This window comes from Dreissena polymorpha, chromosome 8 (genome assembly GCF_020536995.1).
Source record: "Dreissena polymorpha isolate Duluth1 chromosome 8, UMN_Dpol_1.0, whole genome shotgun sequence".
Taxonomy (NCBI): domain Eukaryota; kingdom Metazoa; phylum Mollusca; class Bivalvia; order Myida; family Dreissenidae; genus Dreissena; species Dreissena polymorpha.
Window position 1 is genome coordinate 104,163,437 of NC_068362.1, and position 26,080 is coordinate 104,189,516.

Here is a 26,080-nt window from a genome sequence, read left to right on the forward strand (position 1 = left end):
CGTTTCCTGGGCCTAGACCAGTACTTATGTCATTGGGGGAGATCTAAAGAACGCTCCCGGTCGCTTGGCGGACACCATAGCAAGTATATCACGGCGACCCATGTGGTTTTACCCAAGGTTACTCAGCAATATACTGTAAATGTATTCAAGGCTTAATTAGTCTCAGTAAAATTCAAATCGGGTTTTCATATTAAGCCGTAGCAGTCGAGACTTATTTAATTGAATTATTTTCTATAATTAAAGTGTGTGTGTGTGTGTGTGTGTGTGTGTGTGTGTATGGCGCAGAGTTTATTTACAGGTCATCACTGATTCTTCACGACTATATATGTGCTGACCGGTCCATGTGATCTATTAATATTATTATCCTTATTGCCGTTTTCACCTCCATCACCATTATTATAATCAGTATTATCATTATTACCACTATTTTTTTTATTCATGATTAATTATTTATAGTTTGTTTATTAAATGATGTGTGTTGTTTCTGTGCTCTCCGTCCCAAGAGAGGTATTAGTGGGGGTTCGAGCGGGATACAGAAAACGCCCTGATTCCAGAGTTCTAGAGTACTGGTTCTTTTAAGTGCCCAGTGTAGAGCACCGATACACTGCACCCCCGTTTAATGTCCCTTGCGGAAGACATGTTAGACATTTAAGAGTGTATTTACAGTATTAGTTAAACTAATGCACACAAAAAACTAACAACTTTATATATGTGAGCAGTGAACGAAAATCTAGCAATACATACTTGCATGATGAGACTAAGATGTCACGGGTTCTAAGTAATTAGAGGATGGGATTTAATTGATGTAAGTTTCCGTCAATATAATTCGATACTCGAACACGGATACAATATGCAATCAAATATATCAAAAGGGACATTGTACCTGTTATTTGCTGAAATGTTTTGATATTAAACTAGTCTCGTATAATGTCTTTTAAGAGAAAATTGCAGTGCGGGTATACTGTTTCTTTCCTAAATTATACTACTTACTCGTCGCTCATATAACACATATAATGCACTGTAAACCAAATAATAAGAAAAAAAGAGCATGCGATGGAAAGAGAAAATCGTCACCATTTTTTTGTAATTTTAGGTTGGTCATGTCATCATACCCAAGCGCAAGGGTGTGATGGAAATTCGCCAGGTGTGCGCCACTGGCGGCGCTGACATGCTCTACACAATACATCATACGTTTGTAATATAAAATATAGCAGTCATATTTAGATAAAACATAATTTACACTTTATGTACGCGTACTCTTTGTTAGGGGGGCTGGGAGCACTGTCGGTAGATGAGGTGGACCAATGTTTGCACTTATTACATCTTCAACCGCAGGGTGGAAGTGTGTTATACGCGCGTTTGTCCCCTATCGCGTAGTCGGCAGCTGGTTACAGCTTATAAATGGGGAAAGTTAGAGGGTCTCGCGGAAATCTGGTTTTGTTACGTAAAGCGTTTTGATTAAAGGTTGACCAAAATGGTCTTTCGGCCTAATGATATGCGTATTGTGAGGACACTTCCGTCGTTTTAGTGTTTGAGTTTTGCTGTGCGTTATATCAGCCTGTCCCACTATGAGCCAGATATACAATGTTCTCAAGGTAAAAGGTATTTTAACGACTTTCAAAATGCTTATGACCAATTTAGAAAAAAGTTATTGCGTCAATTATTAAGACGGTCTTCTTTAATTATAAGAAATCGTTGCTGACTGGAATTTTCCGTTAAAAATTCATTTGTGTATTTATGTATCTTGTTGTGTCTAGGTGTATGTATATACATGTACTCGATCATGTGAAAACATAAACAAAACATGAAAGGCTTTCTAGTGGTTGATAGACTCAATGACATTCATTTTATTGACACGGACAAGGAATTTGCAAGGCACATAAATCAACAGGCCAAGGAAAATGGGCTACTTTCTGTAAATATCATTGATTTTAAACGATGTTTTGCAACTGTTATGGTCTGCAATTTGTTCTGATTTAACCTCTTGGTTGAGGATAAAATGCACTCTATGCTGATACATTTTTATTACAAAAAGACATTTTATTTTTCATTTATTGGAAATTGTTACATAAAATAAGTTTTATAATATTATATACAAAGAATTAGCATGTCTGCAACACTGTTATGTAGCATTATTAGTTACTGTTAGTCGCTGGAAAATAGTCAAATACTCGGCTCCCTTTATTTCAGTGGGCGATATTTTTCAGGAGATAACAGATTTCGTCAGATAAAAACATCAATATTTTGCATGTTATGGTCCTAAGACTACATTGAAAAATTGTTTGCTGAGAATGGCTTCCTGTCCCTCTCATTGTTTCAGATGGACAGTGAATCACTGAAATGGCGAAATAAGGACAAACACATAATACATTCTGGAATATTTGTCATTTTGATCAGGGGCCTATACCTGTTTGTATAGGTTCCTGTTTAGATTGAACATTATTTCAGTAACATATTTTTATAAAAGCATGTTATTAACCAAAGTTACTGTTAAAAAAACAAGGAAATCATGCCAGTTTTACTGACAGGACCCTTTAAAATCATCAACCCGAGACCTTGTGACCAATTAAATGAAACCTGAATTTAAAACCATGAAATGTTGAATATAGCTTACTTCCCTTATAAATCTAATTAAACACATTGTCTACATTAAAATTTGTTTGGGGATTACAGCCTCTAATATTTGTTCTAACTTCAGAACCAAATACTAGTATCTGTATGGTAATTATAAAGTAAATAAACATAATGTCCAATTAGGTTCTTAGGACTCTTATTTAGTTGGTTTTGGGAGATAATCGTTAACTGACGAATTGAAAGCTTTCTATATATTATGGTATGCCATTTTATTTCAGGAGGACACAACTGAGCTGTACACAGTGGACCCTAATGTTGTCATGCAGCATTTCTCTCCCTTGTTTATGTCACAGTGGTTCATGATAGACCATTCAAGGAACCCGTGTTCTTCTATCACATGTGATAATAACTTCCTTTTTGTTTTTAAACATGTAAGTTAAAGAAATGTGTTTTTGTAATTACCACTTCAACATAATATTATCATCTATGTACACAATCTCAAATAATGTATAATTTGCTTTATGAAATGTCATACCTTTATAGTAAAATAATGACATTTCATTTTTTATTTACAATTAATTTATAATGCAGAACTTCAGACAAATCACTTTTATAAGTCAATATTAGTAGACTTAATCTAAGTTGATAAAACACTCGAGCCAGACATCTAAGTTGATAAAACACTCGAGCCAGGCTCTGGGAAAACTGGGCGTTAAGTGTCGCCACAGATAGCCTATGCAGTCAGCACAAGCTACGTAGGGACAACACTTTCAGCTTTTCCTTTTATTTGTTATAAATTGGAAGTCTCTTCTTAGAGGCAATCCAGTTTAGGCACAAAAGGTTGTCCATGATTAGCCTTTAGTGACTGCAGAGTATATATATATATATATATATATATATCTTTATTGCCTCCATTTTCTGAAGATGTACATGATACTGGCGGGTTCTATGAAAGTACGAAAGGAAAGTGTTTAAAACGTCTTTATTGTACTGAAAGAAAAAGTGTTTTGGAAATATTGTGTTTGAATAAAAAGGATAGTTGGATTGTTGATTTCCTGAAAAGAGTAAGTGTTACTTGATTATTATTTTCATTACATAAAGAAACATGGCTTCTCTACCATACGTGAAAGGTGTAAGAACACGCTACAGAAATACTACAGAGAAAATTAATTATAGTGCGGAGATTATCAGTTCTGATTTGGATGAAAGTGATATTGAAAGTTTAATTTCAAATTCAGAGAAGTGTATCAAAATGTTGAAAATGTATAGCGATAGATTAGAACTTCAGTCTAAAAAGCTTGCTTGTGCTATAGCAGAGGCCCAGCCTGAAAACTCCAAAGAACTGGAACAAGTTGCAGATGAGGATATGAAGTTGTTTTCTGAAGCTTCAGACAGTGTTATGGAATTAGACGAATTTGTTGAAAAGATGATTATTCTCAAGAAAAAATCAGTTACTGATCAAGCAGATGGAAAACTTACTCCTTCGGAAAATGAGAGGCTAGTGACTGTGCAAGAACAAATGAAAGATATGATGAATATTCAAATACACCATGAACAAGAATTCATGAAGTATGTGTAGAAACGAGATAAAGAGAAACAGACTGAATCTTCAGTTAAACTTCCTAAACTGGATTTGAATATGTTTTATGGAAACAAATTACACTGGTGCAAATTCTGGGACACCTTTGAGTGTACCATCCATAGGAACTAAAAGCTATCAGACATAGAAAAGTTCAGTTATCTACACAGTAAAATTGGCGGTGACGCAAAGCGTGCTATTGCTGGCCTAGCGCGATCAGGAGCAAACTACAAGGTTGCTGCGAAACTGTTACAAGAACGATTTGGGAAAAGACAGGAAATCATTGATATTCATTACAAGGAAATGTTGACTATCCAAGCACCTTCCTATCAAGTGGAGAGTTTGAGGTCATTCATGGATACTATTGAAAAGCATCTACGAAGTCTTGAAGAGTGAAAATGTAAACCAGCATTTGTTTGTTTCAATGATAACAACAAAGCTTCCAGAAGGTATGCTCCGTCAACTTGAAATAAGCAAGGGAGCTGATGTTGAATGGGAGGTCAAATCTCTTCGAACACATTTGAGAAATTACATATGTGCTTGTGAAAAATCCAACCAAAATATCAAGGAAAACTATGTTTCAAAGGAAAGAGAATTCGATATTCAAAGGAAAGGAAGTAGAAGCAATACACCATTGAACAATCCGAGAGCAGCTTATGGAAACTCACAAACCATAGTCAATCCTCAAAGCTCATCATCATTCGTTACAAACGAAAAAGGAGCACGCTTAAATACACAAAGCAGACAGCTAACACCATCGTGTCATTTTTGTGATAATTCACACTGGAGTGACGAGTGTCTGCAGTATCAGACAATTCATGAAAGGAAACAAAAGATCAAAGGACATTGTTATAGGTGTTTGAAAAGTGGACATGTTGTAACAGAATGCAAATCAAATAAGGCGTGTGTGTACTGTAATGTATATAATAAACATCACAGAAGTTTGTGTCCAAAACGATTTGGTGATCATAGTGTCAATGAACAAGCGCATGTTCAATTTGATGAAGATATTAGTGAAAGTCCAAATGGGGACACAAAGCAAGAAGGTATTATGGTTTCACACGGAGAGACAGTTTTCATGCAAACTGCAAATACTGAAGTTCAAAATCCGGAAACAAATTCTTCAGTAAGAACAAGGCTTCTCTTAGACTGTGGTTCACAACGTACATATATCACAAAAGATTTAGCAGATAGTCTTGGTCTAAAGTGCGAAGGAACGGAGGAATTGAAAGTGTTCACATTTGGTGGAAGTCGAGCTAAGACAATTAAGTCAGATATGACTTCATTTAATCTGAAGTTGAAAAGTGGAAAATACATGAAAATAAGTGCAAACCTTGTGCCAGTTATCAGTGGTAATGTGCAAAGAAAGACGCTAGAACCATCCCTTCACCATTATTTCAGTGAACTTGTGGAAACATTAGATCTAGCAGATACTCTACCGAATGACACAGAATCGTCTACTATTGACATATTGATTGGGAATGATTATTATCTAGATATAGTGCATTCGCAAAAAATGAAAGTGTCAGAAGGATTATACCTTCTAAATTCAAAGATTGGATGGATTTTAAGCGGGAGAACCAAAAGTACAAGTGAAAGTGATGATGAGGAAAACTTCCTGATTCTTACATTTGGGAGTCAGCTTGATAACACAAATGTACTCCAAACAGTTGATAGTGCTGTTCAAGCTTAAGTGGACTTAGAGGACTTTTGGAGCATTGAATCCATTGGAGTGAAAAATGAAAATGAAGACGTGCTTGATGATGAAATTGTGATGAACAAATTCAAAGACGAAGTTATATTCGAAGATGGAAGATATCAAGTGACTTGGCCATGGAAGGAAGAAGATTCAGATTTACCAAGCAATAAACAACTGGCATTTGGTAGACTTAAATCATGTCTGAAGAAGTTGCGAAACAAGCCGGAATTGTTAAACAATTCTATCATTCAGGAGCAACTTCTAAACGGGATCATTGAAAAATTGCCTGAAAATAAATCAAGTGAACGCATTCATTACATACCGCATCATGGTGTTGTGAATCCAAATAAGACTACAACAAAACTCAGAATTGTATATGATGCCTCAGCAAAAGTGTCAAAGGAAAGTAAAAGTTTGAACGAATGTCTTTAAGGAGGACCGGTTTTGCTCCAAGACTTGTGCGTTCTCTCATGAGATTCCGTCTGCACAAGGTAGCCTTAGTTTCAGACATTGAGAAGGCATTTTTGCAGATTGGTCTGCAGCCATCTGAACGCGATGTGACACGATTCTTCTGGGTTAAGGATATACATGACCCAAGTGTTGGATATGACAACTTGGAAGTATACAGATTCTGTCGTGTTCCTTTTGGGATAGTTTCTAGTCCATTCTTATTGGGAGCAACAGTTGAAACACACCTTGAATCATATGGAACACCTTTTGCGGAGCAATTAAAACGTAATATTTATGTAGATAATATCATAACTGGAGCAAGCAGTGACAAAGAAGGCATCGAGATCTATCAAAAGGCAAAGCGTATGTTCAATGAAGCATCGATGATTTTAATGGGAATGGTTATCTAATAGTGATCTGGTGAATGAAAGTATACCATCTTCTGACAGAGCGGAGTTGAAAGAAACACAAGTTTTAGGTCATACATGGAATCATAAAACTGATACCTTGTCATTACAGAAAATCAAAAAGATAGATGTACCAATAACAAAGAGGAATGTTCTTAAGACAGTCGCTTCTGTGTTTGATCCCATAAGATCACTATCCGTTTTATTTCCAAAACACTTTTTCTTTCAGTACAATAAAGACGTTTTAAACACTTTCCTTTCGTACAGCACGAGAATCAAGATCCGGTTCGCGGGACTGCAGAGTCTTATCTGGGAGGACACTTTACGCACATACATATGGAGACTGCAGAGTCTAATCTGAGAGGACACTTTATGCACATACATTTAGAGACTGCAGAGTCTAATCTGAGAGGACACTTAATGCACATACATATAGAGACTGCAGAGTCTAATCTGAGAGGACACTTAATGCACATACATATAGAGACTGCAGAGTCTAATCTGGGAGGACACTTTAGGCACATTCATATAGAGACTGCAGAGTCTAATCTGGGAGGACACTTAATGCACATACATATAGAGACTGCAGAGTCTAATCTGAGAGGACACTTAATGCACATACATATAGAGACTGCAGAGTCTAATCTGAGAGGACACTTAATGCACATACATATAGAGACTGCAGAGTCTAATCTGGGAGGACACTTTATGCACATACATATGGAGACTGCAGAGTCTAATCTGAGAGGACACTTAATGCACATACATATAGAGACTGCAGAGTCTAATCTGGGAGGACACTTTATGCACATACATATAGAGACTGCAGAGTCTAATCTGGGAGGACACTTAATGCACATACATATAGAGACTGCAGAGTCTAATCTGAGAGGACACTTTATGCACATACATATAGAGACTGCAGAGTCTAATCTGAGAGGACACTTAATGCACATACATATAGAGACTGCAGAGTCTAATCTGGGAGGACACTTTATGCACGTACATATAGAGACTGCAGAGTCTAATCTGGGAGGACACTTTATGCACATACATATAGAGACTGCAGAGTCTAATCTGAGAGGACACTTTATGCACATACATATAGAGACTGCAGAGTCTAATCTGGGAGGACACTTTATGCACATACATATAGAGACTGCAGAGTCTAATCTGAGAGGACACTTTATGCACATACATATAGAGACTGCAGAGTCTAATCTGGGAGGACACTTTATGCACATACATATAGAGACTGCAGAGTCTAATCTGAGAGGACACTTTATGCACATACATATAGAGACTGCAGAGTCTAATCTGAGAGGACACTTAATGCACATACATATAGAGACTGCAGAGTCTAATCTGGGAGGACACTTAATGCACATACATATAGAGACTGCAGAGTCTAATCTGAGAGGACACTTTATGCACATACATATAGAGACTGCAGAGTCTAATCTGAGAGGACACTTTATGCACATACATATAGAGACTGCAGAGTCTAATCTGAGAGGACACTTAATGCACATACATATAGAGACTGCAGAGTCTAATCTGAGAGGACACTTTATGCACATACATATAGAGACTGCAGAGTCTAATCAGGGAGGGCACTTTATGCACATACATATAGAGACTGCAGAGTCTAATCTGAGAGGACACTTTATGCACATACATATAGAGACTGCAGAGTCTAATCTGAGAGGACACTTTATGCACATACATATAGAGACTGCAGAGTCTAATCTGAGAGGACACTTAATGCACATACATATGGAGACTGCAGAGTCTAATCTGGGAGGACACTTTATGCACGTACATATAGAGACTGCAGAGTCTAATCTGAGAGGACACTTTATGCACATACATATAGAGACTGCAGAGTCTAATCTGAGAGGACACTTTATGCACATACATATAGAGACTGCAGAGTCTAATCTGAGAGGACACTTTATGCACATACATATAGAGACTGCAGAGTCTAATCTGAGAGGACACTTTATGCACATACATATAGAGACTGCAGAGTCTAATCTGAGAGGACACTTTATGCACATACATATAGAGACTGCAGAGTCTAATCTGAGAGGACACTTTATGCACATACATATAGAGACTGCAGAGTCTAATCTGGGAGGACACTTTATGCACATACATATGGAGACTGCAGAGTCTAATCTGAGAGGACACTTAATGCACATACATATAGAGACTGCAGAGTCTAATCTGAGAGGACACTTAATGCACATACATATAGAGACTGCAGAGTCTAATCTGGGAGGACACTTAATGCACATACATATAGAGACTGCAGAGTCTAATCTGAGAGGACACTTTATGCACATACATATAGAGACTGCAGAGTCTAATCTGAGAGGACACTTTATGCACATACATATAGAGACTGCAGAGTCTAATCTGGGAGGACACTTTATGCACATACATATAGAGACTGCAGAGTCTAATCTGGGAGGACACTTAATGCACATACATATAGAGACTGCAGAGTCTAATCTGGGAGGACACTTAATGCACATACACATGGAGACTGCAGAGTCTAATCTGGGAGGACACTTTATGCACATACATATAGAGACTGCAGAGTCTAATCTGGGAGGACACTTTATGCACATACATATGGAGACTGCAGAGTCTAATCTGGGAGGACACTTAATGCACATACATATAGAGACTGCAGAGTCTAATCTGAGAGGACACTTTATGCACATACATATAGAGACTGCAGAGTCTAATCTGGAAGGACACTTTATGCACATACATATGGAGACTGCAGAGTCTAATCTGAGAGGACACTTAATGCACGTACACATGGAGACTGCAGAGTCTAATCTGGGAGGACACTTTATGCACGTACATATAGAGACTGCAGAGTCTAATCTGAGAGGACACTTTATGCACATACATATAGAGACTGCAGAGTCTAATCTGAGAGGACACTTAATGCACATACATATAGAGACTGCAGAGTCTAATCTGGGAGGACACTTAATGCACATACATATAGAGACTGCAGAGTCTAATCTGGGAGGGCACTTTATGCACATACATATAGAGACTGCAGAGTCTAATCTGAGAGGACACTTAATGCACATACATATAGAGACTGCAGAGTCTAATCTGGGAGGACACTTTATGCACATACATATAGAGACTGCAGAGTCTAATCTGGGAGGACACTTAATGCACATACATATAGAGACTGCAGAGTCTAATCTGGGAGGACACTTAATGCACATACACATGGAGACTGCAGAGTCTAATCTGGGAGGACACTTTATGCACATACATATAGAGACTGCAGAGTCTAATCTGGGAGGACACTTTATGCACATACATATGGAGACTGCAGAGTCTAATCTGGGAGGACACTTAATGCACATACATATAGAGACTGCAGAGTCTAATCTGAGAGGACACTTTATGCACATACATATAGAGACTGCAGAGTCTAATCTGAGAGGACACTTTATGCACATACATATAGAGACTGCAGAGTCTAATCTGAGAGGACACTTTATGCACATACATATAGAGACTGCAGAGTCTAATCTGAGAGGACACTTTATGCACATACATATAGAGACTGCAGAGTCTAATCTGGGAGGACACTTAATGCACATACATATGGAGACTGCAGAGTCTAATCTGGGAGGACACTTTATGCACGTACATATAGAGACTGCAGAGTCTAATCTGGGAGGACACTTTATGCACGTACATATAGAGACTGCAGAGTCTAATCTGGGAGGACACTTTATGCACATACATATAGAGACTGCAGAGTCTAATCTGGGAGGACACTTTATGCACGTACATATAGAGACTGCAGAGTCTAATCTGGGAGGACACTTTAGGCACATACATATAGAGACTGCAGAGTCTAATCTGGGAGGACACTTTATGCACATACATATAGAGACTGCAGAGTCTAATCTGAGAGGACACTTTATGCACGTACATATAGAGACTGCAGAGTCTAATCTGAGAGGACACTTTATGCACATACATATAGAGACTGCAGAGTCTAATCTGAGAGGACACTTTATGCACGTACATATAGAGACTGCAGAGTCTAATCTGGAAGGACACTTAATGCACATACATATAGAGACTGCAGAGTCTAATCTGAGAGGACACTTTATGCACGTACATATAGAGACTGCAGAGTCTAATCTGAGAGGACACTTTATGCACATACATATAGAGACTGCAGAGTCTAATCTGAGAGGACACTTTATGCACGTACATATAGAGACTGCAGAGTCTAATCTGGGAGGACACTTAATGCACGTACACATGGAGACTGCAGAGTCTAATCTGGGAGGACACTTTATGCACGTACATATAGAGACTGCAGAGTCTAATCTGAGAGGACACTTAATGCACGTACATATAGAGACTGCAGAGTCTAATCTGAGAGGACACTTAATGCACATACATATAGAGACTGCAGAGTCTAATCTGGGAGGACACTTTATGCACATACATATAGAGACTGCAGAGTCTAATCTGAGAGGACACTTTATGCACATACATATAGAGACTGCAGAGTCTAATCTGAGAGGACACTTTATGCACATACATATAGAGACTGCAGAGTCTAATCTGGGAGGACACTTAATGCACGTACACATGGAGACTGCAGAGTCTAATCTGAGAGGACACTTTATGTACGTACATATAGAGACTGCAGAGTCTAATCTGAGAGGACACTTTATGCACATACATATAGAGACTGCAGAGTCTAATCTGAGAGGACACTTTATGCACATACATATAGAGACTGCAGAGTCTAATCTGAGAGGACACTTTATGCACATACATATAGAGACTGCAGAGTCTAATCTGAGAGGACACTTAATGCACATACATATAGAGACTGCAGAGTCTAATCTGGGAGGACACTTTATGCACATACATATAGAGACTGCAGAGTCTAATCTGGGAGGACACTTAATGCACATACATATAGAGACTGCAGAGTCTAATCTGAGAGGACACTTTATGCACATACATATAGAGACTGCAGAGTCTAATCTGAGAGGACACTTTATGCACATACATATAGAGACTGCAGAGTCTAATCTGAGAGGACACTTAATGCACATACATATAGAGACTGCAGAGTCTAATCTGGGAGGACACTTTATGCACATACATATACAGACTGCAGAGTCTAATCTGGGAGGACACTTTATGCACATACATATAGAGACTGCAGAGTCTAATCAGGGAGGACACTTTATGCACATACATATAGAGACTGCAGAGTCTAATCTGGGAGGACACTTAATGCACGTACACATGGAGACTGCAGAGTCTAATCTGAGAGGACACTTTATGCACGTACATATAGAGACTGCAGAGTCTAATCTGGGAGGACACTTTATGCACATACATATAGAGACTGCAGAGTCTAATCTGAGAGGACACTTTATGCACATACATATAGAGACTGCAGAGTCTAATCTGGGAGGGCATTTTATGCACATACATATAGAGACTGCAGAGTCTAATCTGAGAGGACACTTTATGCACATACATATAGAGACTGCAGAGTCTAATCTGGGAGGACACTTAATGCACGTACACATGGAGACTGCAGAGTCTAATCTGAGAGGACACTTTATGCACATACATATAGAGACTGCAGAGTCTAATCTGAGAGGACACTTTATGCACGTACATATAGAGACTGCAGAGTCTAATCTGGGAGGACACTTAATGCACATACACATGGAGACTGCAGAGTCTAATCAGGGAGGACACTTTATGCACATACATATAGAGACTGCAGAGTCTAATCTGGGAGGACACTTTATGCACATACATATAGAGACTGCAGAGTCTAATCTGGAAGGACACTTTATGCACATACATATAGAGACTGCAGAGTCTAATCTGGGAGGACACTTTATGCACGTACATATAGAGACTGCAGAGCCTAATCTGGAAGGACACTTAATGCACATACATATAGAGACTGCAGAGTCTAATCTGGAAGGACACTTTATGCACATACATATAGAGACTGCAGAGTCTAATCTGAGAGGACACTTTATGCACGTACATATAGAGACTGCAGAGTCTAATCTGAGAGGACACTTTATGCACATACATATAGAGACTGCAGAGTCTAATCTGGAAGGACACTTAATGCACATACATATAGAGACTGCAGAGTCTAATCTGAGAGGACACTTTATGCACATACATATAGAGACTGCAGAGTCTAATCTGAGAGGACACTTTATGCACATACATATAGAGACTGCAGAGTCTAATCTGGAAGGACACTTAATGCACATACATATAGAGACTGCAGAGTCTAATCTGGGAGGACACTTTATGCACATACATATAGAGACTGCAGAGTCTAATCTGGGAGGACACTTTATGCACATACATATAGAGACTGCAGAGTCTAATCTGGAAGGACACTTTATGCACATACATATAGAGACTGCAGAGTCTAATCTGAGAGGACACTTTATGCACATACATATAGAGACTGCAGAGTCTAATCTGGAAGGACACTTAATGCACGTACATATAGAGACTGCAGAGTCTAATCTGAGAGGACACTTTATGCACATACATATAGAGACTGCAGAGTCTAATCTGGGAGGACACTTTATGCACGTACATATAGAGACTGCAGAGTCTAATCTGGGAGGACACTTAATGCACGTACATATAGAGACTGCAGAGTCTAATCAGGGAGGACACTTAATGCACATACATATAGAGACTGCAGAGTCTAATCTGGAAGGACACTTAATGCACATACATATAGAGACTGCAGAGTCTAATCTGAGAGGACACTTTATGCACATACATATAGAGACTGCAGAGTCTAATCTGGGAGGACACTTAATGCACGTACATATGGAGACTGCAGAGTCTAATCTGAGAGGACACTTTATGCACGTACATATAGAGACTGCAGAGTCTAATCTGAGAGGACACTTTATGCACGTACATATAGAGACTGCAGAGTCTAATCTGGGAGGACACTTTATGCACATACATATAGAGACTGCAGAGTCTAATCTGAGAGGACACTTTATGCACATACATATAGAGACTGCAGAGTCTAATCTGAGAGGACACTTTATGCACATACATATAGAGACTGCAGAGTCTAATCTGGGAGGACACTTTATGCACGTACATATAGAGACTGCAGAGTCTAATCTGAGAGGACACTTTATGCACGTACATATAGAGACTGCAGAGTCTAATCTGGGAGGACACTTAATGCACGTACATATAGAGACTGCAGAGTCTAATCAGGGAGGACACTTAATGCACATACATATAGAGACTGCAGAGTCTAATCTGGAAGGACACTTAATGCACATACATATAGAGACTGCAGAGTCTAATCTGAGAGGACACTTTATGCACATACATATAGAGACTGCAGAGTCTAATCTGAGAGGACACTTTATGCACGTACATATAGAGACTGCAGAGTCTAATCTGGGAGGACACTTTATGCACATACATATAGAGACTGCAGAGTCTAATCTGGGAGGACACTTTAGGCACATACATATAGAGACTGCAGAGTCTAATCTGGGAGGACACTTTATGCACGTACATATAGAGACTGCAGAGTCTAATCTGAGAGGACACTTTATGCACATACATATAGAGACTGCAGAGTCTAATCTGGAAGGACACTTAATGCACATACACATGGAGACTGCAGAGTCTAATCTGGGAGGACACTTTATGCACATACATATAGAGACTGCAGGGTCTAATCTGGGAGGACACTTAATGCACATACATATGGAGACTGCAGAGTCTAATCTGGAAGGACACTTCATGCACATACATATAGAGACTGCAGAGTCTAATCTGGGAGGACACTTTATGCACATACATATAGAGACTGCAGAGTCTAATCTGGAAGGACACTTAATGCACATTCATATAGAGACTGCAGAGTCTAATCTGAGAGGACACTTTATGCACGTACATATAGAGACTGCAGAGTCTAATCTGAGAGGACACTTTATGCACATACATATAGAGACTGCAGAGTCTAATCTGAGAGGACACTTTATGCACATACATATAGAGACTGCAGAGTCTAATCTGAGAGGACACTTAATGCACGTACATATGGAGACTGCAGAGTCTAATCTGAGAGGACACTTTATGCACATACATATAGAGACTGCAGAGTCTAATCTGAGAGGACACTTAATGCACATACATATAGAGACTGCAGAGTCTAATCAGGGAGGGCACTTTATGCACATACATATAGAGACTGCAGAGTCTAATCAGGGAGGACACTTTATGCACATACATATAGAGACTGCAGAGTCTAATCTGGGAGGACACTTTATGCACATACATATAGAGACTGCAGAGTCTAATCTGGGAGGACACTTTATGCACATACATATAGAGACTGCAGAGTCTAATCTGGGAGGACACTTTATGCACATACATATAGAGACTGCAGAGTCTAATCTGAGAGGACACTTAATGCACATACATATAGAGACTGCAGAGTCTAATCTGGGAAGACACTTAATGCACGTACATATAGAGACTGCAGAGTCTAATCAGAGAGGACACTTTATGCACGTACATATAGAGACTGCAGAGTCTAATCTGGGAGGACACTTTATGCACATACATATAGAGACTGCAGAGTCTAATCTGGGAGGACACTTTATGCACATACATATAGAGACTGCAGGGTCTAATCTGGGAGGACACTTTATGCACATACATATAGAGACTGCAGAGTCTAATCTGGGAGGACACTTTATGCACATACATATAGAGACTGCAGGGTCTAATCTGAGAGGACACTTAATGCACATACATATAGAGACTGCAGAGTCTAATCTGGAAGGACACTTAATGCACATACATATAGAGACTGCAGAGTCTAATCTGAGAGGACACTTTATGCACATACATATAGAGACTGCAGAGTCTAATCTGAGAGGACACTTTATGCACATACATATAGAGACTGCAGAGTCTAATCTGAGAGGACACTTAATGCACATACATATAGAGACTGCAGAGTCTAATCTGAGAGGACACTTAATGCACATACATATAGAGACTGCAGAGTCTAATCTGAGAGGACACTTTATGCACATACATATAGAGACTGCAGAGTCTAATCTGAGAGGACACTTTATGCACATACATATAGAGACTGCAGAGTCTAATCTGGGAGGGCACTTAATGCACATACATATAGAGACTGCAGAGTCTAATCTGGGAGGACACTTAATGCACATACACATGGAGACTGCAGAGTCTAATCTGGGAGGACACTTTATGCACATACATATAGAGACTGCAGAGTCTAATCTGAGAGGACACTTTATGCACATACACATGGAGACTGCAGAGTCTAATCTGGGAGGACACTTTATGCACATACATATAGAGACTGCAGAGTCTAATCTGGGAGGACACTTTATGCACGTACATATAGAGACTGCAGAGTCTAATCTGAGAGGACACTTAATGCACATACATATGGAGACTGCAGAGTCTAATCTGAGAGGACACTTAATGCACATACATATGGAGACTGCAGAGTCTAATCTGGGAGGACACTTAATGCACATACATATGGAGACTGCAGAGTCTGATCTGAGAGGACACTTAATGCACATACATATAGAGACTGCAGAGTCTAATCTGAGAGGACACTTTATGCACATACATATAGAGACTGCAGAGTCTAATCTGAGAGGACACTTTATGCACATACATATAGAGACTGCAGAGTCTAATCTGGGAGGACACTTAATGCACATACATATAGAGACTGCAGAGTCTAATCTGAGAGGACACTTTATGCACATACACTTGGAGACTGCAGAGTCTAATCTGAGAGGACACTTTATGCACATACATATAGAGACTGCAGAGTCTAATCTGGGAGGACACTTAATGCACATACATATAGAGACTGCAGAGTCTAATCTGAGAGGACACTTTATGCACATACACATGGAGACTGCAGAGTCTAATCTGAGAGGACACTTTATGCACATACATATAGAGACTGCAGAGTCTAATCTGGGAGGACACTTAATGCACATACATATAGAGACTGCAGAGTCTAATCTGAGAGGACACTTAATGCACATACATTAACCCCTGTTTTCCCAGAGCAAGTTTGTTTTAGATATTAATCATTATTAATTTTGATTCCTGTAGCCATATGATAACCAATATGGATAGCTGGAACATTCAGCTTTAGGTGTATCATTCTGTATTAATAGAAATTGTATCTGGTATTTTTGAATTGGTGTCATAATCTTACAACATCATCAAAATTATTGTAAACATGAAGACTGAGATACATTTCTGAAAAGCATAAAATTGTATTTCATTGCCATGCACATGTACCTGATTGTGTTTTTCAGTTTGATGATTTTCTGATTGTCGCAATCAACGGCGATGGCACTGAGAGTGAAGACTTCTTGGAGCGTAAGGCGCTCGTGTTCATGCGTCTGACTGGCTTCCTGCTGGGACCTGTCAGTGATGAGTATGACACACGGCTGATAGGCCACTTTCACAATGGAGCCTATCTCTGGGAAAACGGGGTTTAATGCATATGCATAAAGGATCGTCCCAGATTAGCCACTGCAGTCTGCACAGGCTAATCAGGGAGGATACTTTCTGCCTTAACTGGATTTTTGCTTAGAAGAGACTACTTTTAAACCAAAAATACAATACAAGTGTAAGGTGGCATCTATGATTAGCCTGTGCAGACTGCACAGGCTAATCTGGGACAACACTTGAGGCACATGCATTAAGCCTAGTTGTCCCTGAGCGAGGCTCTATTGAGACTGACTTATGCAGACTGTAATACAGTTGAGCCGTGTTCTGAGAAAACTGGGCTTAATGCATGTGCGTAAAGTGTCGTCCCAGATTAGCCTGTGCAGTCCGCACAGGCTAATCAGGGACGACACTTTCCGCTTTTATGACATTTTCGTTTAAATGAAGTCTCTTCTCAGCAAAAATCCAATTTAACCGGAAAGTGTCGTCCCAGATAAGCCTGTGCGGACTGCACATGCTAATCTGGGACGACACTTTACGCACATGCATTAAGCACAGTTTTCTCAGAACACGACTCAGTTTTATACAGCTATATTTTTTTAGCTAGCATTTAGTAGGCTCTTATAACAACAAAACAGGCATTAACAATCAAAATATCTTCTTTTTTTGTTCTAAATATTTTGTGACCAGTATTACTCTCCCAGTTTGAATTGTTCATAATGGTGTTTCTTTATTAAGTATTGCAGTGACCAAGAGAGTATGTGCAACATTAAAATAAGATCAAAAATTGAAACTCTCAATATCAACACTTATCCAGGTTTTGTTGGGGAAGGGCTCATATAGTATTTATTTCCATTCTAGTTTTCTGCATACAAATGTTTATCATACAATGGTTAATATGCATGAACATGAAAAAGGTTTTAAAACCAGATATTTAATAATGATATTTATTTTCTACTCAATTGCAGTTATGAGAAAATTGTGAATACTGTGTTAATGTTGATTTCAGATCTGAACAAGGACGTCATCACAACTTAAAAAAAATTCATTGTACTTTATGGTTATGTTACATTAAAATTATATTTATCTTTATGCCAATTTTCTCAAAATTCAGGATAGGGCGCCCCCGTTTTATTGAGAAGTCAGAGAGATGGCACTACCTACGTATCATGATGTCCACGTGGTCTTTCCTGGCAAAGAATGAACAAGCTTTCCTTGTAGAGGTCAGTCCCCTATAGTGTGGATTTCAACACTATATTTTGGGTTTAATGCTTCCGAAATGGTGGAGCGTTTAGTAGCCGCTTTGTTAGTCTGTCCGATTTCTAATTTGGATGGAATTGAGTTTGCATGGGTCTGAAACATATTCCCCAGAAAATAGTTTCTGTCCTTCTTTGTCCTTCTGTGCGTCCCATTTGTGTTTTCATGCAAGATCTTGGACACTTATTATCTGAATTCAGCATCTCTATATAGTAAGCATATTATCAGAACTTTCTGGTCTAATTGTTTTCAGGGAGTATTTGCTCTTGATTGTTGAAGTTATTTTCCAATGGATTTATTGTTTCCTCTCAAGATCTCATTACGTTATGGTTTGAATTTGTTGAAACTGTATATTCACTTTCTTTTTAAGGCTTAATTATTGCACATATTGTCATGGAATTCTACTCCATTTATTGTCTCGTGTTTGCAGGCAGTAGAGAAGCTGCACATGAACCAGATGGTGAGCGAGATGTGTGTTGACGTGCTCCGGCGCATTGTGACGCGGATGCAGGAGGCCGGGGAAACCCGTACCCAGCATGCACTGCTCCTCATCAACAGCAAACTGCTCTCACTCTACTCCAAGTAAGTTTTAGCTTTCTTGCAGTCAGACATGATTCTATGAGTAAGAGTTTTGTTGTGGTTTGACACTGCTCTTAGTAAGTAGGAGCACTGTTCTAGGCATATGATATGTTACTCTAACAAAAATGACGTAAGTTGGGATTTCTAACATTTGGCTGCTAAAGACGCTATATTCATATTTTGCAACACAGCTTATAGCTTCCAATGGCATTTACTCATCTGATTGCAGCCAGAATGCCAGTGAGTTACAGGCCAGTGATGTGCTGTGTATCATTATCATCGTCCGCAGTCTCTTCCCCACCCACGACAGACTGGAGGACTTGTTTGCTCAGTCTTATCGACCCATCGATGGACAGACACTTGGGTAGGTGATACAGTATTATTTGCTTCTAACAGAAACTTAATAAAGCTTTATATTAGCTGCCACAGAGCAGCTGCACTATTACAAAAAAATGAAAAACAAAAATCAAAGTTATTGTTATGGACCTGTATGTTTGTATATTGTATCAGGGAGAAAAACTATATAAGACTTACTCTATCGTTCTAATCCAAGTTGAAAATTAACATTTTATTTATTTTCTTAGAAATTCTGTTTATAAATAATGTTAAATAAGTTTGAAATAAATATGTTTAAAATATTGCATAGAGAGGAGGCCAGATTGCCAGATATGTCATAGACATTTATGTTTGTGTATTGCATTGAGAGGGGGCCATATTGTTATAGACATGTATGAATGTGTATTGCATAGAGAGGAGGCCAGATTATAATAAACGTGTATGATTGTGTATTGCATTAAGAAGAGGCCATATTGTGATAGATGCGTATGATTGTGTATTGCATAGAAAGGAGGCCAGAACGTTATAGACGTGTTTGATTGTGTATTGCATAGAGAAGAGGCCATATTGTTATAGATGTGTATGATTGTGTTGTGCATAGAGAGTAGGCCAGATTGTTATAGACGTGTATGATTGTGTATTGCATAGAGAGGAGGCCAGATTGTTATAGAAGTGTATGATTGTGTATTGCATAGAGAGGAAGCCAGATTGTTATAGATGTGTATGTTTGTGTATTGCATAGAGAAGAGGCCATATTGTTATAGACGTGTATGATAATGTATTGCAAAGAGAAGGGGCCAGATTGTTATAGATGTGTATGTTTGTGTAATGCATAGAGAGGGGGCAAGATTGTTATAGAAGTTTATGATTGTGTATTGCATAGAGAGGAGGCCAGATTGTTATAGATATGTATGATTGTGTATTGCATAGAGAGGAGGCCATATTGTTATAGATGTGTATGATTGTGTATTGCATAGAGAGGAGGCCAAATTGTTATAGATGTGTATGTTTGTGTATTGCATACAGAGGAGGCCAGATTGTTATAGATGTGTTTGATTGTGTATTGCATAGAGAGGAGGCCAGATTGTTATAGATGTGTATGATTGTGTATTGCATAGAGTGGAGGCCAGATTGTAATAGATGTGTATGATTGTGTATTGCATAGAGTGGAGGCCAGATTGTTATAGATGTGTATGATTGTGTATTGCATAGAGAGGAGGCCAGATTGTTATAGATGTGTATGATTGTGTATTGCATAGATAAGAGGCCAGATTGTTATAGATGTGTATGATTGTGTATTGCATAGAGAGGAGGCCAGATTGTTATAGATGTGTATGATTGTGTATTGCATAGAGTGGAGGCCAGATTGCTTTAGATCTGTATGATTGTGTATTGCATAGAGAGGAGGCCAGATTGTTATAGATGTGTATGATTGTGTATTGCATAGAGTGGAGGCCAGATTGTTATAGATGTGTATGATTGTGTATTGCATAGAGTGGAGGCCAGATTGTTATAGATGTGTATGATTGTGTATTGCATAGAGAGGAGGCCAGATTGTTATAGATGTGTATGATTGTGTATTGCATAGAGTGGAGGCCAGATTGTTATAGATGTGTATGATTGTGTATTGCATAGAGAGGAGGCCAGATTGTTATAGACGTGTATGATTGTGTATTGCATAGAGTGGATGCCAGATTGTTATAGATGTGTATGATTGTGTATTGCATAGAGAGGAGGCCAGATTGTTATAGATGTGTATGATTGTGTATTGCATAGAGTGGAGGCCAGATTGTTATAGATGTGTATGATTGTGTATTGCATAGAGTGGAGGCCAGATTGTTATAGATGTGTATGATTGTGTATTGCATAGAGAAGAGGCCAGATTGTTATAGATGTGTATGATTGTGTATTGCATAGAGTGGAGGCCAGATTGTTATAGATGTGTATGATTGTGTATTGCATAGAGTGGAGGCCAGATTGTTATAGATGTGTATGATTGTGTATTGCATAGAGAGGAGGCCAGATTGTTATAGACGTGTATGATTGTGTATTGCATAGAGTGGATGCCAGATTGTTATAGATGTGTATGATTGTGTATTGCATAGAGAGGAGGCCAGATTGTTATAGATGTGTATGATTGTGTATTGCATAGAGTGGAGGCCAGATTGTTATAGATGTGTATGATTGTGTATTGCATAGAGTGGAGGCCAGATTGTTATAGATGTGTATGATTGTGTATTGCATAGAGAAGAGGCCAGATTGTTATAGATGTGTATGATTGTGTATTGCATAGAGAAGAGGCCAGATTGTTATAGATGTGTATGATTGTGTATTGCATAGAGTGGAGGCCAGATTGTTATAGATGTGTATGATTGTGTATTGCATAGAGAGGAGGCCAGATTGTTATAGATGTGTATGATTGTGTATTGCATAGAGTGGAGGCCAGATTGTTATAGATGTGTATGATTGTGTATTGCATAGAGAGGAGGCCAGATTGTTATAGATGTGTATGATTGTGTATTGCATAGAGAGGAGGCCAAATTGTTATAGATGTGTATGTTTGTGTATTGCATACAGAGGAGGCCAGATTGTTATAGATGTGTTTGATTGTGTATTGCATAGAGAGGAGGCCAGATTGTTATAGATGTGTATGATTGTGTATTGCATAGAGTGGAGGCCAGATTGTAATAGATGTGTATGATTGTGTATTGCATAGAGTGGAGGCCAGATTGTTATAGATGTGTATGATTGTGTATTGCATAGAGAGGAGGCCAGATTGTTATAGATGTGTATGATTGTGTATTGCATAGATAAGAGGCCAGATTGTTATAGATGTGTATGATTGTGTATTGCATAGAGAGGAGGCCAGATTGTTATAGATGTGTATGATTGTGTATTGCATAGAGTGGAGGCCAGATTGCTTTAGATCTGTATGATTGTGTATTGCATAGAGAGGAGGCCAGATTGTTATAGATGTGTATGATTGTGTATTGCATAGAGTGGAGGCCAGATTGTTATAGATGTGTATGATTGTGTATTGCATAGAGTGGAGGCCAGATTGTTATAGATGTGTATGATTGTGTATTGCATAGAGAGGAGGCCAGATTGTTATAGATGTGTATGATTGTGTATTGCATAGAGTGGAGGCCAGATTGTTATAGATGTGTATGATTGTGTATTGCATAGAGAGGAGGCCAGATTGTTATAGACGTGTATGATTGTGTATTGCATAGAGTGGATGCCAGATTGTTATAGATGTGTATGATTGTGTATTGCATAGAGAGGAGGCCAGATTGTTATAGATGTGTATGATTGTGTATTGCATAGAGTGGAGGCCAGATTGTTATAGATGTGTATGATTGTGTATTGCATAGAGTGGAGGCCAGATTGTTATAGACGTGTATGATTGTGTATTGCATAGAGTGGAGGCCAGATTGTTATAGATGTGTATGATTGTGTATTGCATAGAGAGGAGGCCAGATTGTTATAGATGTGTATGATTGTGTATTGCATAGAGAGGAGGCCAGATTGTTATAGATGTGTATGATTGTGTATTGCATAGAGAGGAGGCCAGATTGTTATAGACGTGTATGATTGTGTATTGCATAGAGTGGAGGCCAGATTGTTATAGACGTGTATGATTGTGTATTGCATAGAGTGGAGGCCAGATTGTTATAGACGTGTATGATTGTGTATTGCATAGAGTGGAGGCCAGATTGTTATAGATGTGTATGATTGTGTATTGCATAGAGAGGAGGCCAGATTGTTATAGATGTGTATGATTGTGTATTGCATAGAGAGGAGGCCAGATTGTTATAGACGTGTATGATTGTGTATTGCATAGAGTGGAGGCCAGATTGTTATAGACGTGTATGATTGTGTATTGCATAGAGTGGAGGCCAGATTGTTATAGACGTGTATGATTGTGTATTGCATAGAGTGGAGGCCATATTGTTATAGATGTGTATGATTGTGTATTGCATAGAGTGGATGCCAGATTGTTATAGATGTGTATGATTGTGTATTGCATAGAGTGGATGCCAGATTGTTATAGATGTGTATGATTGTGTATTGCATAGAGTGGATGCCAGATTGTTATAGATGTGTATGATTGTGTATTGCATAGAGTGGAGGCCAGATTGTTATAGACGTGTATGATTGTGTATTGCATAGAGTGGAGGCCAGATTGTTATAGATGTGTATGATTGTGTATTGCATAGAGTGGAGGCCAGATTGTTATAGATGTGTATGATTGTGTATTGCATAGAGTGGAGGCCAGATTGTTATAGATGTGTATGATTGTGTATTGCATAGAGTGGAGGCCAGATTGTTATAGATGTGTATGATTGTGTATTGCATAGAGTGGATGCCAGATTGTTATAGATGTGTATGATTGTGTATTGCATAGAGTGGAGGCCAGATTGTTATAGATGTGTATGATTGTGTATTGCATAGAGTGGAGGCCAGATTGTTATAGATGTGTATGATTGTGTATTGCATAGAGTGGAGGCCAGATTGTTATAGATGTGTATGATTGTGTATTGCATAGAGTGGAGGCCAGATTGTTATAGATGTGTATGATTGTGTATTGCATAGAGTGGATGCCAGATCACCAGCTGCTGTGAGACTGGGAAGGACACAACGGGAACGCTTTGTGAGTGCAGCAGAAGGGTTCAACACTGGGGAAGAGACGGAAAATGAACAAGTAATAGTTGACCTTGACCTTTGTCTGCCTTTATCTTATTGTACATCTTGACCTTTAGTATGGCATTCATTTCTAGAACTTTACCTAAAGGTTAACATAGATTGTCTGGAAGACCTTGGTTGACTTTGACCTTGAGTAACATGTGTACTTAAAAAGAGCTCTTTGAATAGATATTTCTGGCAGTGTGGGCGTTAACCTTTAAATAGACCATTTTAGCTTTCCTGGGTTTTTAACTTTTTGGGTGACATTGACCTTTTGATTCAAATTTATCTTTTGTATACAGGGCCTTTACGGACTTGTTTCTCTACTTTAACCTTCAAATAAGAAAGACTGTCTGAAGACATTTAACTTTTTGCTTGAAGAACAATCATGATTTTTTTGGTAAAAATTTGCTTATAAGTTTATTGAGACAGTTTGTTGAGAAGAGAGGCATATATTTCCTTCACTGTCCGTCCATCAGTCTGTCCACTTTATTTGGTTTACGTGCTAAAAATCAACCAGTTTTCATGTGATTGTCACCAAGCTTTCTGAACATTTTTAACCAGGTTTTCCAACGGAAAAAACTGGTTATTAAATTGGTGAATGCGGGCGGGCTGGCTGGCTGGCTGGCTGGCTGGCCGGCTGGCGGGCGGGCGGAACAAGCTTGTCCGGGCCATGACCATGTCGTTCATTGTCATATTTTAAAATCATTTGGCACATTTGTTCACCATCATTGGACGGTGTGTCGCGCGAAAAAATTACGTGGATATCTCCAAGGTCAAGGTCACACTTTGAGTTCAAAGGTCAAAATTGGCAATAAATGAGCTTGTCTGGGCCATAACTATGTCATTCATTGTGAGATTTTACAATTATTTGGCACATTTGTTCACCATCATGGAACGGTGTGTCGCACGAAAGAATCACGTCAATATCTCCAATGTCAAGGTCACCACAACTTAAAATAGATTTATTTTGAAACAAACTTACAAAGGGGGTTAATTTTGTTTGTTCATTTCAAAAGTTCAGTTTGAGTTGTCTCCCTTAATCAGATTTTTTTTCACAATGAAAACCTGGTTTTGTGACAATTTTGTCCCTTGTTTTAGCATAGGATTAAGGCCATGTTGATTTAACAGCCAAATCTCACCAGGAACTCTGTAGTGACAGCTGTTTGTCCATCAAGATGTCCCTCAGAAAATTCCTGTCCTGATAGCTAGAAAACCATAACTTTGCCATTTACGTATGGAATTTTTAACATCTTGACACAAATGTAAACCATCATAAGTGAATGTGTTGCATTTAACACCCATATCTTTACTTCATAAGTGATATATGGAGGTATCCCTGTCATTTGAACAAATGGCGTGTTAACCCTTTCTCCCATAAGAAGCAAAGTGGAAATGGCTTTTGCAACCAGCATAAAACCAGAACAGCCAGCAAGTCACTTGCTGTCTGTTCAGGTTTTATGCTGTTTGCTGCTCATCAGTATCTAAGGGTTGGAAATAAAGCCTTTAAAACTTGAATTTAGTAATTAAAGTTAATTTAACTGTCAAATGCGTCAAAATACATATCTAAATGGTAAATGGTTAATAGGTACAGGTATTTCAATTTCAGTAGTCATTTATTTGGACATCATGGCAAACATGACATTGTGTCTGTTTGCTGTATTATATTCTTATATTATTATATTATAAATTAGAAGATGTTTTTTAAACAAAACAAAAAAGCAAATAATTAATACGAAATGTTCACCCATATTCTTTGTTTTTAGACATGAATGAGTTTACAAATTCACAGTAAATAACTTTTAAATTAATAATTCATTCAGACATATAATTTGTAAGAGATACACATAAAATGGATGCTATTTCGTTTTTATTTCTACAAACAAAACTATAATGTGCACATTTTAGAGATGTAATTTTAGACAA

The 26,080-nt window shown here is 38.5% G+C and overlaps 1 protein-coding gene across 1 annotated transcript in view; it reads left to right on the plus strand.

Annotated features, from left to right (window-relative positions):
• Window positions 1-1,759: 1,759 nt before the first annotated feature.
• Window positions 1,760-26,080, plus strand: part of LOC127842503 (uncharacterized) — a 40,629-nt gene continuing 16,308 nt past the window's right edge. The window contains 7 exon segments of the mRNA XM_052372033.1: window positions 1,760-1,915; window positions 2,853-3,005; window positions 17,161-17,282; window positions 18,411-18,519; window positions 18,984-19,135; window positions 19,362-19,496; window positions 24,065-24,173. Of these exon segments, the coding sequence (XP_052227993.1) occupies window positions 1,805-1,915; window positions 2,853-3,005; window positions 17,161-17,282; window positions 18,411-18,519; window positions 18,984-19,135; window positions 19,362-19,496; window positions 24,065-24,173 (891 nt within the window). The 5' untranslated portion in view covers window positions 1,760-1,804.